The sequence below is a fragment of the Mya arenaria genome, chromosome 4 (assembly GCF_026914265.1).
Source record: "Mya arenaria isolate MELC-2E11 chromosome 4, ASM2691426v1".
NCBI classification, from domain to species: Eukaryota; Metazoa; Mollusca; class Bivalvia; order Myida; family Myidae; genus Mya; species Mya arenaria.
In genome coordinates, this window is record NC_069125.1 from 70,006,323 (window position 1) to 70,022,496 (window position 16,174).

Here is a 16,174-nt window from a genome sequence, read left to right on the forward strand (position 1 = left end):
TGCTTTGTTTTATTTTATTTTTAAAACACATTTGACCAACATATTGTTTAATTATAACAAGAAAATGTCTAGGTACAAAGTGAAGATTTTTTTTAACTAAAATATACATGAATATATTTTGTTGGTACAATATTTGGCCTGCAGTATGTGAAGACAACACGAGGGCCAACGCCATAGCTCATCTGTTTTTTTTTCATTAGAAATAAATATTAAAGTCACATTTCTGGGCCTTGCTGTAAATATTGAAATTGGTAATAAGAGTACCAAGTTATAAAATAATATAATTGATTATGGCCAAGGTTGATTAACATTGCTCGAGTTTGGCCAAGGTTGATTAACAGAACTTGATTATGGCCAAGGTTTATTAACAGAGCTTCATTATGGCCAAGGTTTATTAACAAAACTTGATTATGGCCATTATGGCCAAGGTTTATTAACAGAGCTTGATTATGGCCATTATGGCCAAGGTTTATTAACAGAACTTGATTATGGCCATTATGGCCAAGGTTGAATAACAGAACTTGATTATGGCCAAAGTTTATAAACAGAACTTGATTATGGCCATTATGGCCAAGGTTTATTAACAGAGCTTGATTATGGCCATTATGGCCAAGGTTTATTAACAGAGCTTCATTATGACCATTATGGCCAAGGTATATAAACAGAACTTGATTATGGCCAAGGTATATTAACAGAACTTGATTTTGGCCAATGTATATAAACAGAACTTGATTTTGGCCAAGGTATATAAACAGAACTTGATTTTGGCCAAGGTATATAAACAGAACTTGATTTTGGCCAAGGTATATAAACAGAACTTGATTTTGGCCAAGGTTTATTAACAGAACTTGATTATGGCCAAGGTTTATTAACCGAACTTGATTTTGGCCAGGGTATATAAACAGAACTTGATTTTGGCCAAGGTTTACGGTAAGTTTTTGGGCACAAATTTACAACACTAAGGCTATGACAATCCTTTTGACATTTTTTCTTTGAAAAACATGCAAGCTAAAAGTTAATACTATCTGGACAGCTTCTATGTAACAAGATTCAGCAAGTATGGAAAGTCCCAAAAAGTAAAACAACAATCTCATTAACAATAACAAAAACATGTGTACAAAACATAACAAGGACGATGCGTGTATTCCGTGTTTGAGCTTATGTCTTTAACATGGGGATTTCCCGACTAATTCTCATTTAATTATCATTAAGGCCTGTGATTAAAACGACCCCTAGATTTATAATTAATTAGTTTTATAAAGAGCAATGGCTTGTATTAGACATTTTTGCTCCAACACAATAGCTGCTAATAAAAACAACAATAATCTATTAGTTCATGCTTATAAAATCTGGTGTAAAGCTAATAGTAAGGGGCTTACTTAAAATGTTTAAGTGAAGATCTGAACAACTCATGCACATGTAATATATAACTGATAATGACGTACAACTAACAGTATGCCTTTCTACCATTCTCAAAAGTTACTGACTAGGAAACATGAATAACCTAGAAGTCCTACATCACCTGTTACAGTGGCATTCCAAACAATTGTCCAAAAACCTTATTTAGATCCAACATAATAACATATACTAGCCATTTTAACTTTCAGCACAACAGCTACCATCTTAAAAAGAACTACAAATAGTTTATTTTAAAAATATCATACATTTCTTCCAAATATATTCCTACAAGAGGCCCATTGTTTGGTCATTTTTCCGTAGCATGTAAGTATGGGTAATTGGCAACATACTGATAGTTCACTCGGAACATTTCGTGTTGGTTAATGTGCGCATCCATTACAGTCTTGTAACATACTGGTACAAAATGCACATAAAACATGCAATGTGAATGTGGAGGGTCTTTTGATTACAGAAATATTGCCAATTTCAAGAGCCATAATCCAGTCAAGTCTGGGCGGATCTGGCCGTTTTTCGAAAATAACTGAGGTCTCATCAATTTATAACTATTGCCTTAGTTTGGTGATAATCCAATAAGAAACGGAGGCTCTATTGTGTTCACAAGCCATTTTAAAGCCATTTTTGACAATTACAAGGACCATATTCCAGCCATGCATGAACAAATCTGGCTGGTTTTCGAAAGGAATCGTGAATAAGTCAATATCAACTACTGTTGAAGTTAAGTAAACATTGGGTAATAAATAAAGGCTCTATTGCTTTCACAAGCTCAATAACAGAATTAAACCTGAGTTTTTCTGACACATTGCTAGTACAAGTTGAGTCTGAACTCTCAAAGATATCTAGCTACTGTATTAGTTATATTAAACTATATATAAAACTGAAGACATTTTCAAGTTTACAAGCAATTGTTATAGATGCACGCACAGACTTACTGACGAAGGACACTGCGCTATTGTATGAGCTCTTCTTACCTTTGGCCAGAAGAGCTAAAAATGTGTATACATAGACCTGATTTTCTAGAAAATATACATGGAAATGAATATGAGCAATGAATAATATATAAAACCTATATACAATCATTTCAAGAGTCTGTTTGTCTAGTTTAGAACAGTAAAACATTCCAGAACTGAGGACATCAAGAGTGACCTTGAGCAGAAATTTATTTCTATTGTCACTAAGGACATGATGATAAGATGATCATGACAATGATGGTGATGACAACAAAAACGATTATGTTGACAATGATAATGATGGTGGGGATGATAGTGATGATGGTCATGATGATTAAAATTATCACCAGGATTTTTCTAATGATAGCCTGTTTTGCAATTGTGGAAAACAATACTGCTTTGTGATTGTACAAAAATAGGCAAATAATTCTTTCTTATAAGTGCATCAGTCAGTCTGTACTGCTCTACTCTAATATACAAATAGAATCACTATCAATGTTCATATAATCATTTGAAAAACTGACAGAGTAAAAATGTCTGAACAATTAAACTCTTGAAGCCAGCACAATTCATATTCATTAAATAAATACTAGATAGAAATCAGCTACACATATTTACAAGTTATACATTAATATTGTGGAAGATGGTAGGCAATATTACAATATTATCAACAACAAAAAAATACTGTTCAGCTATGGTTGAGTAAAAGTCCTCAATAAGTAAAACATTCCAATGAACAATCTGAAGGATTCTGGTCAACATTCATGTAATTGACTAATTGACTGGATTAAGAAAAAAATGAAGATAACACTGGGTGATATTTAGTTCTACTACTTTTAACCTTTGCATGTAGATAAACTGTTCTGTAGTACATGTGAAGGTTTATTTTAAGATAGAAATAAATCTTTGGCATCGCTGCAAGATGGAGTCATGGAGTCATCAGCTTTTGATTATGACATGCTTTCTTCACAGCAGTAAATATGAAAACTGCCGAGTGATGATGAGATATGTGTCACCAGGGTTCTGAAGCACCTGCACTGTGAATACTGATCTCAGCTTGTGTCTATACGAATCATGCGCAGTTTGAAACTGTCTGCGAGGACACATGCGGCCTCGTTGCTACCCCCGCAGTAGTGGGAAGAGGAGAAAACTGTCAACAGTTTGCCTTGCTGCTGCACCTGGAAACGGAAGACATCATTATCATAATGACACATGGTATCACTGTATTCATACCATCACTCACAAAGCATCACTTGTTTCAATTACATTTAATGAGAAATAAGGCTATACTGCTTTCATCTAGAAAACGTGTGACAAAATTTAAAATGAAAAACATACAGATAGCAAGCCAGTTTAAAAGAAAACCATCTGATTTCTTGTTACATATATTGCAGTACCTGGAATCCAGCCTCCTGGACCTCGTGTGCCCGGATGACGTGGGTGAGGCCATTCCTCTCCAGAAAGCTGATAAGGGCATCACAGCTGAAGAAGTGGGCAGTGCCACGTCGGGTGTTGTTGATGAAACCTTTGTTCTCCTTTAGGTCAACAATGGCCTCTGGTGTCAAAACATCAAGGCTGCAACATATTTCATCAGAATTAGTGATAATCTCATGAAAAAAACACAACATATTTCATAGTATCAAAACATCCTTTCTAACCTTTATACATAATGATTGTATTCAGATTTAAAAGAAAGACCTGATAATAACAAGACATGTTTGTCAAACATTATGACCTACCTGAGCGCTATGTTGTCAGGATTATTTGGACAATTGAATGAAATTTGCATAGACCGAAATGAAAGCTGATTTGTCATTGACATTGGTTGCCTTTGAGGCAGTTTTAAGATTATGACCATTTAAAGTGTGAGGATAGAAGACACAGTTTATAATCATGTTCAGATGATGGCGGATATTTGCAGATAAAAATGTATCCTGACTAAGCAGCAGGGAATAAGTAAATATGATCAAATTTTAATGATGAATATGAGTTATGACCTTTGACTCTATGACATCCAATCCATAGGAATCATCAACTGGTCAGCCAAAACCTAAATGTCAAGTTTGAGGGCCATGGGTGCAGGCATAGTCAAGTTATCACTCAGACAAGCTTTTTGCGTTCAAGGTCACTGCGACATTGACCTTTGACCAGATGACTCCTAAAATCAATAGGGGTCATCTAATGATCAGGCCAAGCCTCAATGTCAAGTTTGATGATCATAGGTCCAGGCATTGTTCAGATATCACTGGGAGAAGCTTTGTTAACTTTATCACTTTAAAGGTCACTGTGACCTTGACCTTTGGCCCGATGACCCCCCAAATCAATAGGGGTCATCTACTGGTCAGGCCCAACCTTCATGTCAAGTTTGATGACCATAGGGCCAGGAATTGTTGAGTTTGCCTTCAAGGTCAGTGTGACATTGACCTTTGACCCCTAAAATTAATAGGTGTCATCTACTGGTCAGGCCCAACCTCCATGTCAAGTTTGAAGGCCATGGGTGCAGGCATTGTCGAGTTATCACTCGGACAACCTTTCATAATTCAAAGTCGCCGTGACCTTGACCTTTGACCTGATGACCCATTAAATCAATAGGGTCATGTACTGGTCAGGCCCAACCTCCAAGTCGAGTTTGAGGGCCGTGGGTGCAGGCATTGTAGAGTTATCACTCGGACAACCTTTTATCAATCAAGGTCACTGTGACCTTGACCTTTTGCACGATGACCCCCAAAATAAATAGGTGTCATCTACTGGTCAGGCGCAACTTCCAACTTAAGTTTGAGGGCCATGGGTGCAGGCATTGTTGAGTTATCACTCGGACAACCCTTCATAATTCAAGGTCACTGTGACCTTTGACCCCCAAAATCTTAAGGGGTCATCTACTGGTCAGGTCCAGCCTCCATGTCAAGTTTGATGACCATAGGTCTAGGCATTACTAGTTATCACTCGGACAAGCTTTAAAATCTTTTTACCATTAAAGGTCACTGTGACCTTGACCTTTGACCCTATAATCAATAGGGTCATCTACTGGTCAGGCCAAACCTTCATGTTAAGTTTGATGACCATATATCCAGGAATTGTTGAGTTATCACTCGGACAAGCTTTGGTCTACTGACCAACCCACTGACCGACCGACATGTGCAAAAGCAATATTCCTCTTCTTGAAGGGGGGCATAATTATAAATATTCCAGCAAATTTTTTTTCAAACAGAAAGAAAAATAATGATAGTTGATAGTTGTTTTTCTTGCGAAACATCAACTCAAAGCTCTATATACCTGATGGGGTCACTCCACATTATGTCCCAGGCCAGGGGGCTTTCATCTTCAGGGTTCTTCAGTGGGTGGGGCACCTTGTTGATCGACTCCACAAGCCCTCCGTCCAGCTCTGGGGCAGGGATTCCACCATGCACACAGAATATCTGAATAATAACTTTTTTTATATTCTCATTCTTTTTGCTCCTCCAAACCCCTGTCCTGAGTATTTTGTAACAAAAATTTGACCCTTAAGAAAAATGGTCAAGAAGGGGGTGGAACAACGCCAAAAGAAATTGTCCATTCAAGAATCAAAATATTATCATTTAAAGGCCTTAATTGATATATTTTACCTGTAACAATAATACTGATCCAGGGCCTTGTTTCATTAGAGACCTTTGTCGCAAGTTGAAACTATCTTCAGGCTAAGTTTTTGTTGTTTTGCTCTATGTTTATATATACTGACCTGTCAGATGTACATTTAAAAACAACTTGAGAAAATGTAGATAAACCAACAATGCTTAAATGAAATGGGCCGTAGAAATTTGTGAGACAAGAATTTCCTTCGAACAAATCTGATATTTTGCTAGTAAATTATTTGAAGTACTGTAACATTTTGTCAATGATTTCAGTTACTTTTATATTAATCTTATTACACTTATTATACAATTCTGACCTTGTCATCGACAGTTGCTGCGATGGGCATGACGTCAAAGCAGTCGTTAATGGCCTCCCACAGCTGTAGACCAATACTCTCACCAAACTTGTTCAAGCACTCCCTGGGAAATCAGTAAGGACACTTATATGTCTGTTTAAAGTCTATCAAATAGCACTGACAATGTGTGGTTATTTCATGGACAATTTCAAAGAATTACATTGAGTTACATTGTAAGTTCTGCTTTTATTTAATCTTGTTTCAATTCATCATGTATATAATAGTATAACACATCAATGTTGCAATCTGATGTTTGATATATATGTTGAATAAAATATGTTTATTAACCTAATACTTCTCCATCATTGAAACATGCTAAGAAAAATCAGAACAAAGTTTCTTACCTAATAAAAACATGTTAAGCAGACATTTCTATCCAAAGGTGTAAAACTTACATGCAGAAATGACTAGAAGTAGGAGATCATAAGAGAAGTTGACTTACGTCTTAAAGGAGAACATTTCCTGTACACTCCTGAGTTCATGATTGCCTCGCAGCAGGAAAAACTTGCTGGGTGCAAGAATTTTTTGAGCAAATAGGTAGGCAACAACCTGTAATATCACAAAACACAAAACTGCATACCGGAAAGTACTATATCTAGGTTACTTAAATATTTGAGTAAGTACTATAAATGAAGTATAATGCATAACAAGGGATGCCATAAAGCAACATATAATTTGGAAAATTTATGTTAAGGGAATCGAAATACAAAAAAATGACCATGACATTGTTCCTATTAACCCCAAATGGTCCCCACATGAGCTTGAAACATTCCAAGTTTAATCACCACATCATAATTAAACAAGTAATTGAGCAAAAACTATTTTTGAAAAAACTAATTTTAAGTAACATTGACCTTGGCATTGACCAAACAAACCTTAATACAATGCCACGTCTAAACACTTAAATTCATAAAAATTAATCATTTCTGACACAAGGTATTGAGCAGAAATCTTTCATTATAAACAAATGGGACCATGTCATCTCCATAACTATTTCCTCTTTTGAATAGCAGCAATCTCAACCTTTTATCGCATGACTTATGTTCAGATGAGCTTTCTTTGCTATTTTTAGCAACAGCTTCATTGGCCTTGACCTCACTGACCCCTAAATTTTTACATGAGTCTGCTATATATACCAATCTTATCACCACAAAATATTCTTTACTCAAGTTATTGTGTGAAAATTGGTTTTCTATTTTAGCAATAATGATCATGACAATATCTCCATTACTGGCAAATGCATTTCCAAAGTAAATCTTCATAACCATTTTTCTATTTATAGTTTCAGCCATCTTGATCCCACCAATATCAAGCTAACTCTTCACGTAAGCAATGTATCAACACTTTACATAAACTAGACGGTTGCAGATATCTCTCCTTCCGCACATTGTCTCAAAATAATGAACATTTGTGGCTAGTTATTTCAAAATCCCTTGTGTGAAATTGACCTTTATCCAAGCTAGTTGCAACATGGGCTCTGCACATTGTCTCAATATAGTAAACATTTGTGGCGAGTTTTTCGAAATCCTTGAAGCAATTAAGAGATGAATGGACACGAAATGTAGTCAAATGACCTTTGACTTCTAAGTGTGACCTTAATATGATAAACATTTGTGGGTAATTATTTCAAAATCCTTCAAGTGGTTCAAGAGATATGGATCAGACAAAACTGATAGTCATAATATTATACTGTGAAATCATTTATATTTGTTGGCATGAAATTTCGTGGTTTTCTGGAAATTTACATTTTCGTGGGTACTTCAATTTGTGGTTTTTCATTTTTGAAAAAAAAATCCAAAACTGCGGTCGCCTAAATTGTCTGCATAATCTCCACGCGCTGGGCACGTGATTTCCGTCTTGTACGTCACACGGTTTATGACACTCGCCATAGTGGTACAACATGCCAATAAGAGCATATACCAATGTCAATTATCAATTTAATTGGATATTACTGTCATAAAAGAAGATGGACCCTGATCAAAGATAAAGGGAGGGGAAGCCATCGAATATCATTTAAGAATTTTGCCAACTGTTAAAACACCGAGAAAGTGCATATATTTGAGTACAAACAATCAATGTTATTGATTAAATATTTCATTAGAGAAAAAAATTGAGTACCGACACTCAACATGCACATCTTGTAGACCTGGAGATTTTCATAAACAGCACACCTTACAGCACGTGTTTCGTCATTTGGTTAATAAAAAAAAACACAATTAAATGATTTGGTTTATGATTTGTTAAAGGCAGATATAATATATTACCAAAACAATTATAGTAAGATATACAGTGAGTTCAGTATTACCGTAAATGACTGGGTATTAGACGCACTTTTTTCCCTCAGATTTTGATGCAAAAAAATGCCTGCGTATAATACCCAGTAACAATTTTTTGAACTTTTTTTCTGATGTCAATTTCAAGCCGAGAGTTTGTTTAGATTTATGTAGAAAGGGATGTTACTCGCGTCATATTGATCGAGTATATACGGGTTAAAACGGCAGTTGAAGATCGGGATACGGTATATCGTAAGACGTTTATAATTTCAACAAAAATATTTTATATTTGGACACCCATAATTATTTCCCAAAATAATTTATTTTGCGTACCTAATTTTCGGACACCCAAAGGACATCAATCATAACTTTCATAGTTACCAAGTTTCACAGACGAAGAATATTGATTTTTATCTTTACACTGCCTGGCTAGATTACCTAACCGTATACACCACTGTGACAATTTAATTAGTTACTACCCATCCTAAACGATTTATTGCCTGTTGAAAAGGAAGTGTGATATATTTATTTGAGGATTAAACAAACAACAAGGGCAATCAAGGGATTAAGAAAACATCGACATGGCATGTTTGTAAAACGATCTGCCAATAAGCTTTCAAACTTGTACCACACTTATAGACTATATGAAGCAATAATCGTACAGTTATACATTAATCCTGCATAGCAATGTCCATGCTCTCCACGAGATCCTCGTGGGCATAACTGTAAGTTATGTGACGTCACACAGAGTGACTCTTTGATCTGAAGCCGATAGAATGTGTTTATTCAGTTCAGTGCATGTATAAAATGGTGTTTTAATTAACTTCATGAAGGATTTACACTTATAGGCGTAATAAATAAGTTTATGACCATTGATTACTACGGATAAATTAATAAGTGGTAAAAAGCAAACATGAAGAAAAAAGGCAGGTTAAACAAACATGTAAATAAAATGTAAAAATGATAATTTTCTATGTATTCGGAGAGCGAAAAAAATAATTAATTTATGGTGTCCGAACTCTTGTGAATTACGGTATTCAATATTATTTTGAATAATAAATTGAATTAAACAATAATCAAACCTACATATAAAAAAGCAAAGTTGGGCACTGTCAAAATATTTTTTGCTTAACATAACTTTTCATTGTCGACAGTATGGTTTTAAAGATAACCATCGCCATTTTCACGAATATATTTTTTTTGTCACTTTCAACAAACATGGTGGCTGAAAATGCCGGACGATTTTGACATTTTTTCTATGCGTCTTTTAACCAAAAACATAGATTAAAAGTTTTTTTCTCGGATTTTTCACAGATTTTTTCCCCTGCGTCTAATACCCCCTATCGTCTTATACCCAGTCATTTACGGTAACGCTGTATACTGCGACCTTAGTAAAGAATATACTAGGGTATGTACATAACAAGGCAATTGAAAAAGTGAATAAAGGGTCTATATTTCGTGGGATCTTGAATTCGTGGATCACCTAACCAACAAAAACACGAACATTAATGCCCCACGAACATTAATGATTTCACAGTATATGACCTTCAATCTCTAATTGTGACCTTATCATTAACATGTCTCAATAAAGTGAAAATTTGTCAAAATACTTCAAGCTGTGTTAAAGATATGGAGCAGACACAAAATAATGTCACATGACCTCTTGGTGTAAACTAGACCCAAGGGGTTTGTAACATGCGCTCTGCACATTGTCTCAATTTGATGAACATCTGTGGCCAGTTTTTTCAAAATCCTACAAGCAGTTCACAGATATGGAGCATTCAATAAATGTAGTCATATGACTTTTGACCTCTTAAGTGTGACCTTGACTTTGAGCTGAGCTGGTCGAAACATGCGCTCTCCACATCGTTTCAATATGACGAACATTTATTTCAAGCAGTTGAAGAGAAATGGAGCAGACACGATTTGTGATGGACAGACAGAAGGAGAGACAAACAAAAAGAGCAAAAACAATATATTTCCCATTTATTATCAGTCCACTTTTGTCTAAGAAAAAAAAGGTTAAAAATTCCATAAATGTGTACATTATCATTTTTGTCAATCACTTTGAGTTTAAAATTAATTAAAAACTTTATTTTGTGATAAAAACAGACAGTTGCATTCAAAACCATACACAAAAAATGTTTTACAAATTGTAAGTCAGAGTTATCTACTATATGACAACTTAATAAAGTAATTTGTATCATACCTCAATTCCAAACTCGCCCCTGTCCACGTAATCTCCCAGGAAGAGGAAAGATGCGGGGGTCAACAAGGGCCCCATTCTCCACAGGGTCTTCTCGAAACACACAAGGTCTCTGTAGTTACCATGGATATCACCTGCAAACACACATTAGCAAATAAAAAGTTAACAACCTCATTTGTACCAAAAATATCAAAGCAAATACATGGTGAATTTTAGTATGGAACCTAGGTGAAAGCCTATTTTCCTAATCTCAAAAAAAAATAATCTGGGCTAAATTCATTCACATTTACCGTAACAGGAGCTATTATGGAGACATTGCGCTCGATTATAACCCCACCAAAAAGTCTAAGGATTGCAAAGTTTTGGTGAAACATGCATGGATCACTGTAAAATTACATTGCATAGAAAACCTTCACCAGAATTAAATGATAATTCATCAGAGTTAAATAATAAAGGGTCAAAATTTGCATTATATGCAGGAAAGATTTATTTTACTTTAAACATATAAAGTTTCAATGTTTCAAGTAGACTTCTGTAGTTGCTGAGTTATTAACTTATACATGCTTTTAATACATGCACAACCTTAACCGGAATTGCTAAGCTGAATAATGAAGAATCATTATTTGCATTATATTTAAAGTGGAGTTTTCTAACTTGGTTATTTAAGTATGTTCAATGTTTGAGTACCATTGTATTACGTCTCAATGCAATACATCAAGAAGTTGCTGAGATATTTACCTTTGTGTGCTTGCATGTAAAACCTTTACCAGATTTTTTTAGTCAAATAATAATTATTAGGCCCAATATTAGCATTATATTTACAATAGTGTTATCTTACTTCATCAATTAAGTAGGTTGGATAGTTGGGAACACATACATGTATCTAAATTTTCAATGCAATGCATGATGTTTTCACTGAGATAATGATTTAAAGGTTCTTACATGCAAAACCTATACCAAGATGTGACGCTGACTCCACGGCTGACATTATGGTGAAAACTATAGCTCTCCATATTCTTTGAATAGTCGAGGTAAAAATGAAAAATCAAAGAAAAACAAAGAGCATCCTACCTAGTATGTACATGGGAGACTTGAGCTTGAGAAGGCGTGGCTCGCCATCGAGAATTTCCTTGATCTGGCGACACAAGGCCAGCAGGCACTTGGCCAGGGCACTCTTGTCTACCTGACCCCATTCAAACACATTCTGGAAAATATAAAAGCAATCATTTCATTGGGTTATACAAATACATGGAGAGCATTACCATGTCCAAACAATAAGAAATGAATATAACCAACCAGAGTTTTTCCAACCCTGGATGTTGTTTGTCTTGAGGTGCCAATTTTTAGTTTTTTTATGACCTTGAAATCCAATTGGGCAGCATTTTATTACCAGGGGAGATAAATGCATAATCCTTTTAGTGAAGAGCTTTGAAAATGCAGCAATTGATTATCATATTGCCATGTGACTGCCTTATTGTGTCCAAATACTTTATCTTCATGGCATTTGATTCTGTCCCTGAGTAAGAAAGAGTCATTGTGCAGGTGCCAGGTGTATGTATCAAACAAATCATATATTTGGCAGTGTTAAGCAGAAGGGTGTCTATGTTGGATTTCATGAGGGCAGAAGGTTTCTACCAAAAAAGGATAGGGTGCAGCACTTTTCCATAACTCTTTAGCTCAAACACTATTAGAAGATAAAGAATACATCGGAAATTTAATTAGTGGTCTATAATGAAACAGAAGTTTTGTTGGTGCCATATAAAGGTTAATAACTGTTGGTTGGTTAAAAAGGAATTTTCAAAAGCCTTATGATCATTTGTAAATGTCAGATATAAGTGTCACAATACACTTAGATCATACCAGTGTATGCCAAGTAGTACACATGGTATAGCAAGAGCTTGACTGTAGCCATGGCATGTCAAATGGATGGACACCAACTCCTAATGCTACAGGTAAGTGTATATAATATTAGAAAATCTCTCTGTCAGGTGGACCGAGTTGTTTAAAAGAAATAATGGTACAGTGCAACCAATTTTGTACTTCAATTGTCAGACAGGGACTTTAGTGTCGAAACAAATCAAACGGGAATGCTTGCCTGTTCAGACAAATTTTCTAATTATGCTACTTTAATGGTTTAACACAGAACAACTGTTCATTCTTTTAATAGCACCTGAATGGTAACTGCCTAACACAACAAATTAAAAAAACAGTGAAATAAGTGTAAGAATAATATCTTATAGTACAAAGAACATTATGACAATGGAACTTGAACAGAGGCATAAGCCATTAAAATTGTGTTGATTACAATTAAAAACATAAAGTATTTAAGATTTAATATACAATATACAGAAGTGTCAACCTAAGTATTCATTCAAGACTTGCTACGCTATTCTGACTGGACTAAAAAAAACAACAACAACACTACCCTACCTAGCACATTTGAAAATGTTGCCTGAAAATGCAAATTCTAGTATTTGTTATCAGGCCCAATCATAATATATTTGTTTTTGATTAGTTCATAGTTGGTCCTGGTTTCAAGTTGCTTCTACCTTTGTAAGAGTGCCATTATCCCCCTTGATAGATCTCTCGAAGTATCGCAGCCCCGTTAACATCTCGTTGGGGTGAGATCGCTGGTTAAAGGAGTCGATGGATGACATTCGTTGGAACCTGGAGATGTCCCCCTCTAGGTGACTCACTGATGTGTTGGTGATCGCTCCAGTACCTAATGACAAAAACAAGTAGAGGTATCACAAAAGTAATGTCTACCGAGAGGAAAATGCTTTGACACAAGATGATTTACTCAGGCAAATATTGAAGTTAAAAGCATAATGGATGTTTGAAGACTATGTAAAGCTATGTAATTCATGATCAATCCATAATCATAGAAACTGCTGGTGTAAAACTGATGTTCAAGGGCTTAAACTTGAGAGTTGGCCAGTGTCAATGAAAATGACTTGAGCCACGGGTCAAGAATAATTTTACTGGTATCATAGTGAAATTGTGTACCAAGTATCAAAGTATCGCTGAAACTCCAAAATAGCTTAAAGTATAAATCATATTCAAGGGCACAGAACTAAAGGATAAAAATGGCTGAAGGCATAGATAAAATATGCCAAACACTTCTAGCTATCATTGTGGTACCAACAATCAGAGTGATACATCTTAAACTGTGACAGAAGTTCACTCAACAAATTCAAAATATAGATTAACTGTAAAAGGTAACATAAGTCTAAAACTAAATGGTGATCATTATCATAGTTGTGTACCGAGTATAACAGAATGATACTGGTGCATACAAAACTGTTGCAGTAGTTTGATCCACAATCTTTTGCCAACAAACCAATCAGCTATATTGAGAATGATCATTTGGTTAAAAATGTTGGTTATAAAATCACTCATTTTCTATCTCGAAAGAGGAGCATATACATTGTTACTATCTTTCCTTTCTCGTATCAACTTCTGCAAAATGTCTTCAACAAAAACATACAACCACTACTAGTACACCATTGTCCGTACCCTGTAGGTCCCAGATGGCCATCACCTCCTGCAGTGCCCCTGTCCGCCGCACCTTCACTGTGTGTGTGGCCAGCTCATACCGGTTCTGTCTGGACAGGGCAGTCACTGGACGACCCTCTGGTTGCTTGAATAAGTCATTATTTGGACCTGGACCTGAAAGTGGGAAATCATAGTAAGGATATTGTTAATGGCAAGCTACATTTACTAATGGTGCCTTTTTAGACTAAATCTGTGTGTTTTTTATGTATACAGACTTATTCTTATAAAACTACATGCAGTTCTATGGTAGTGGTACCTCACCCTATAGAAAGCTGTTTGCAAGGCAACATGTCCAGTATTTGAACCAATCAGTTTGCATCCATTATTCATAAATATAGAAGACCCACAATAATACAACAATTAAAATTCTTTTATACCCGTATTTCCCAGTTTCTTATGGTTGCGGATAGGGTCGGTGATTTTGTGGCGACCTCGTTTGGATGGCGGCTCGTTGTCACCGTCTGACAAGCTCTCATCCCCATCCACGCTGTGCAACATGATAAAAACAGGGGTGTTAAAATACCTTTATTATAACCTTTCTGTTAAAAGAAAATCCATCAATGAACATTTTATATGTTTTAGCCAGTGTCCTGTATCTATATGTACGAAACTTGAAAGACTCACAATTCTCAATATTATTACATTTTATATTAATTTCATTTTTTCAATGGTCTGTTGTAAATTTCATTCTTTGTTTGTAGGTGTGAGATTTATCATTTTGCCTTTTGCTAATATTTGTGTCACTTTTTCAGAATTTTAAGTGACAAAGGCCCATTTACACAAAAAGGTGAGCAAAAACACTACCTGAATTGATAAAAGGAACCAGGTACTCCTTGGTAAAAATAAGGTAAAAATTAAACCTGTATCTCATAAAATGCCTTCAGCTTATCACAAAGACAGGCCATTTATACAAAGTATACCATAATGCAGGACTGTTTAAGTTACTAACCTTTTCAGTGACTGTGTACATGAATGTGGAAGACGAAATAATACTGAGGTTCCTCGAAACTTAAGCTGACCCACTGCACTAAGGAAATCTGCCAGAGGCAGCCTATCTTTGGTTTCTGAGCCAAATAACCTGAAATACAGAGCAGTAGGGGGCACTTTTGAACCAAGGTCACTTACCAATGATAACGACTAACCTCTCTTATGTGTCATAAATAATGTAGCTAATGAAATAGTGAAGCAATTAATAGTATAAGGGAAAATTAAAATGAGCAATCGAAATGACCAATGTGTAAAATGTAAAAACCCACTCAGTCTCATAGATAACGGTAGGTCCAATGATTTTCAACGGCCAAGAAATTTCAATACAATTTTTTCTGCTCTGACAAACAAAAGGATCAAATAATAAATTGATAGGACATTCTGAAATTACCAGCCAGTCCAAAAAATACTACATAGTATTAACAGATATAAAATAACTTCTAAAACATGACACAAAGAAAGTTGAATTGTTTGACATAAGAAGCGGCTAAGATTGACAGTCGATCATTTATACAGTCATCAAAAGTGATCAAAACCAGTATAAACCCCCGGCCCCTTTGTGATGTCTGGGCCCACTACCCCTCATATGCATAGCTGTCATTCCAACACTTTAATTACCTCAACATACTCACACCTGCCACATGACATGTCATAAACTTATCATTTGTGGCCTGTGTTCCAACAGTCAAATTTCCGGAAATTCTGCTTACTGGAATAAGCCTAAGGATGTCGCAGTAGTAATAAGGAATCAGAATATTAACTGTTCAAGGCAAGCCAATCAGTGATATGTTAATCAATGTCATTAAATTTAGTGCAATCAGCG

The 16,174-nt window shown here is 35.5% G+C and overlaps 1 protein-coding gene across 2 annotated transcripts in view; it reads right to left on the reverse strand.

Moving 5' to 3' along the window:
* The window catches only part of LOC128231722 (uncharacterized), a 24,844-nt gene continuing 8,670 nt past the window's right edge, over positions 1–16,174 (reverse strand). For both annotated transcript variants that reach the window (XM_052944846.1, XM_052944845.1), the window contains 11 exons: positions 15,314–15,442; positions 14,742–14,851; positions 14,326–14,478; positions 13,359–13,531; positions 11,881–12,013; positions 10,813–10,943; positions 6,773–6,879; positions 6,292–6,394; positions 5,640–5,782; positions 3,764–3,941; positions 1–3,544 (listed from right to left, as the gene is read on the reverse strand). In XM_052944846.1, the coding sequence (XP_052800806.1) occupies positions 3,419–3,544; positions 3,764–3,941; positions 5,640–5,782; positions 6,292–6,394; positions 6,773–6,879; positions 10,813–10,943; positions 11,881–12,013; positions 13,359–13,531; positions 14,326–14,478; positions 14,742–14,851; positions 15,314–15,442 (1,486 nt within the window). In that variant the 3' untranslated portion in view covers positions 1–3,418. The remainder of the gene's footprint in view (positions 3,545–3,763; positions 3,942–5,639; positions 5,783–6,291; positions 6,395–6,772; positions 6,880–10,812; positions 10,944–11,880; positions 12,014–13,358; positions 13,532–14,325; positions 14,479–14,741; positions 14,852–15,313; positions 15,443–16,174) is intronic.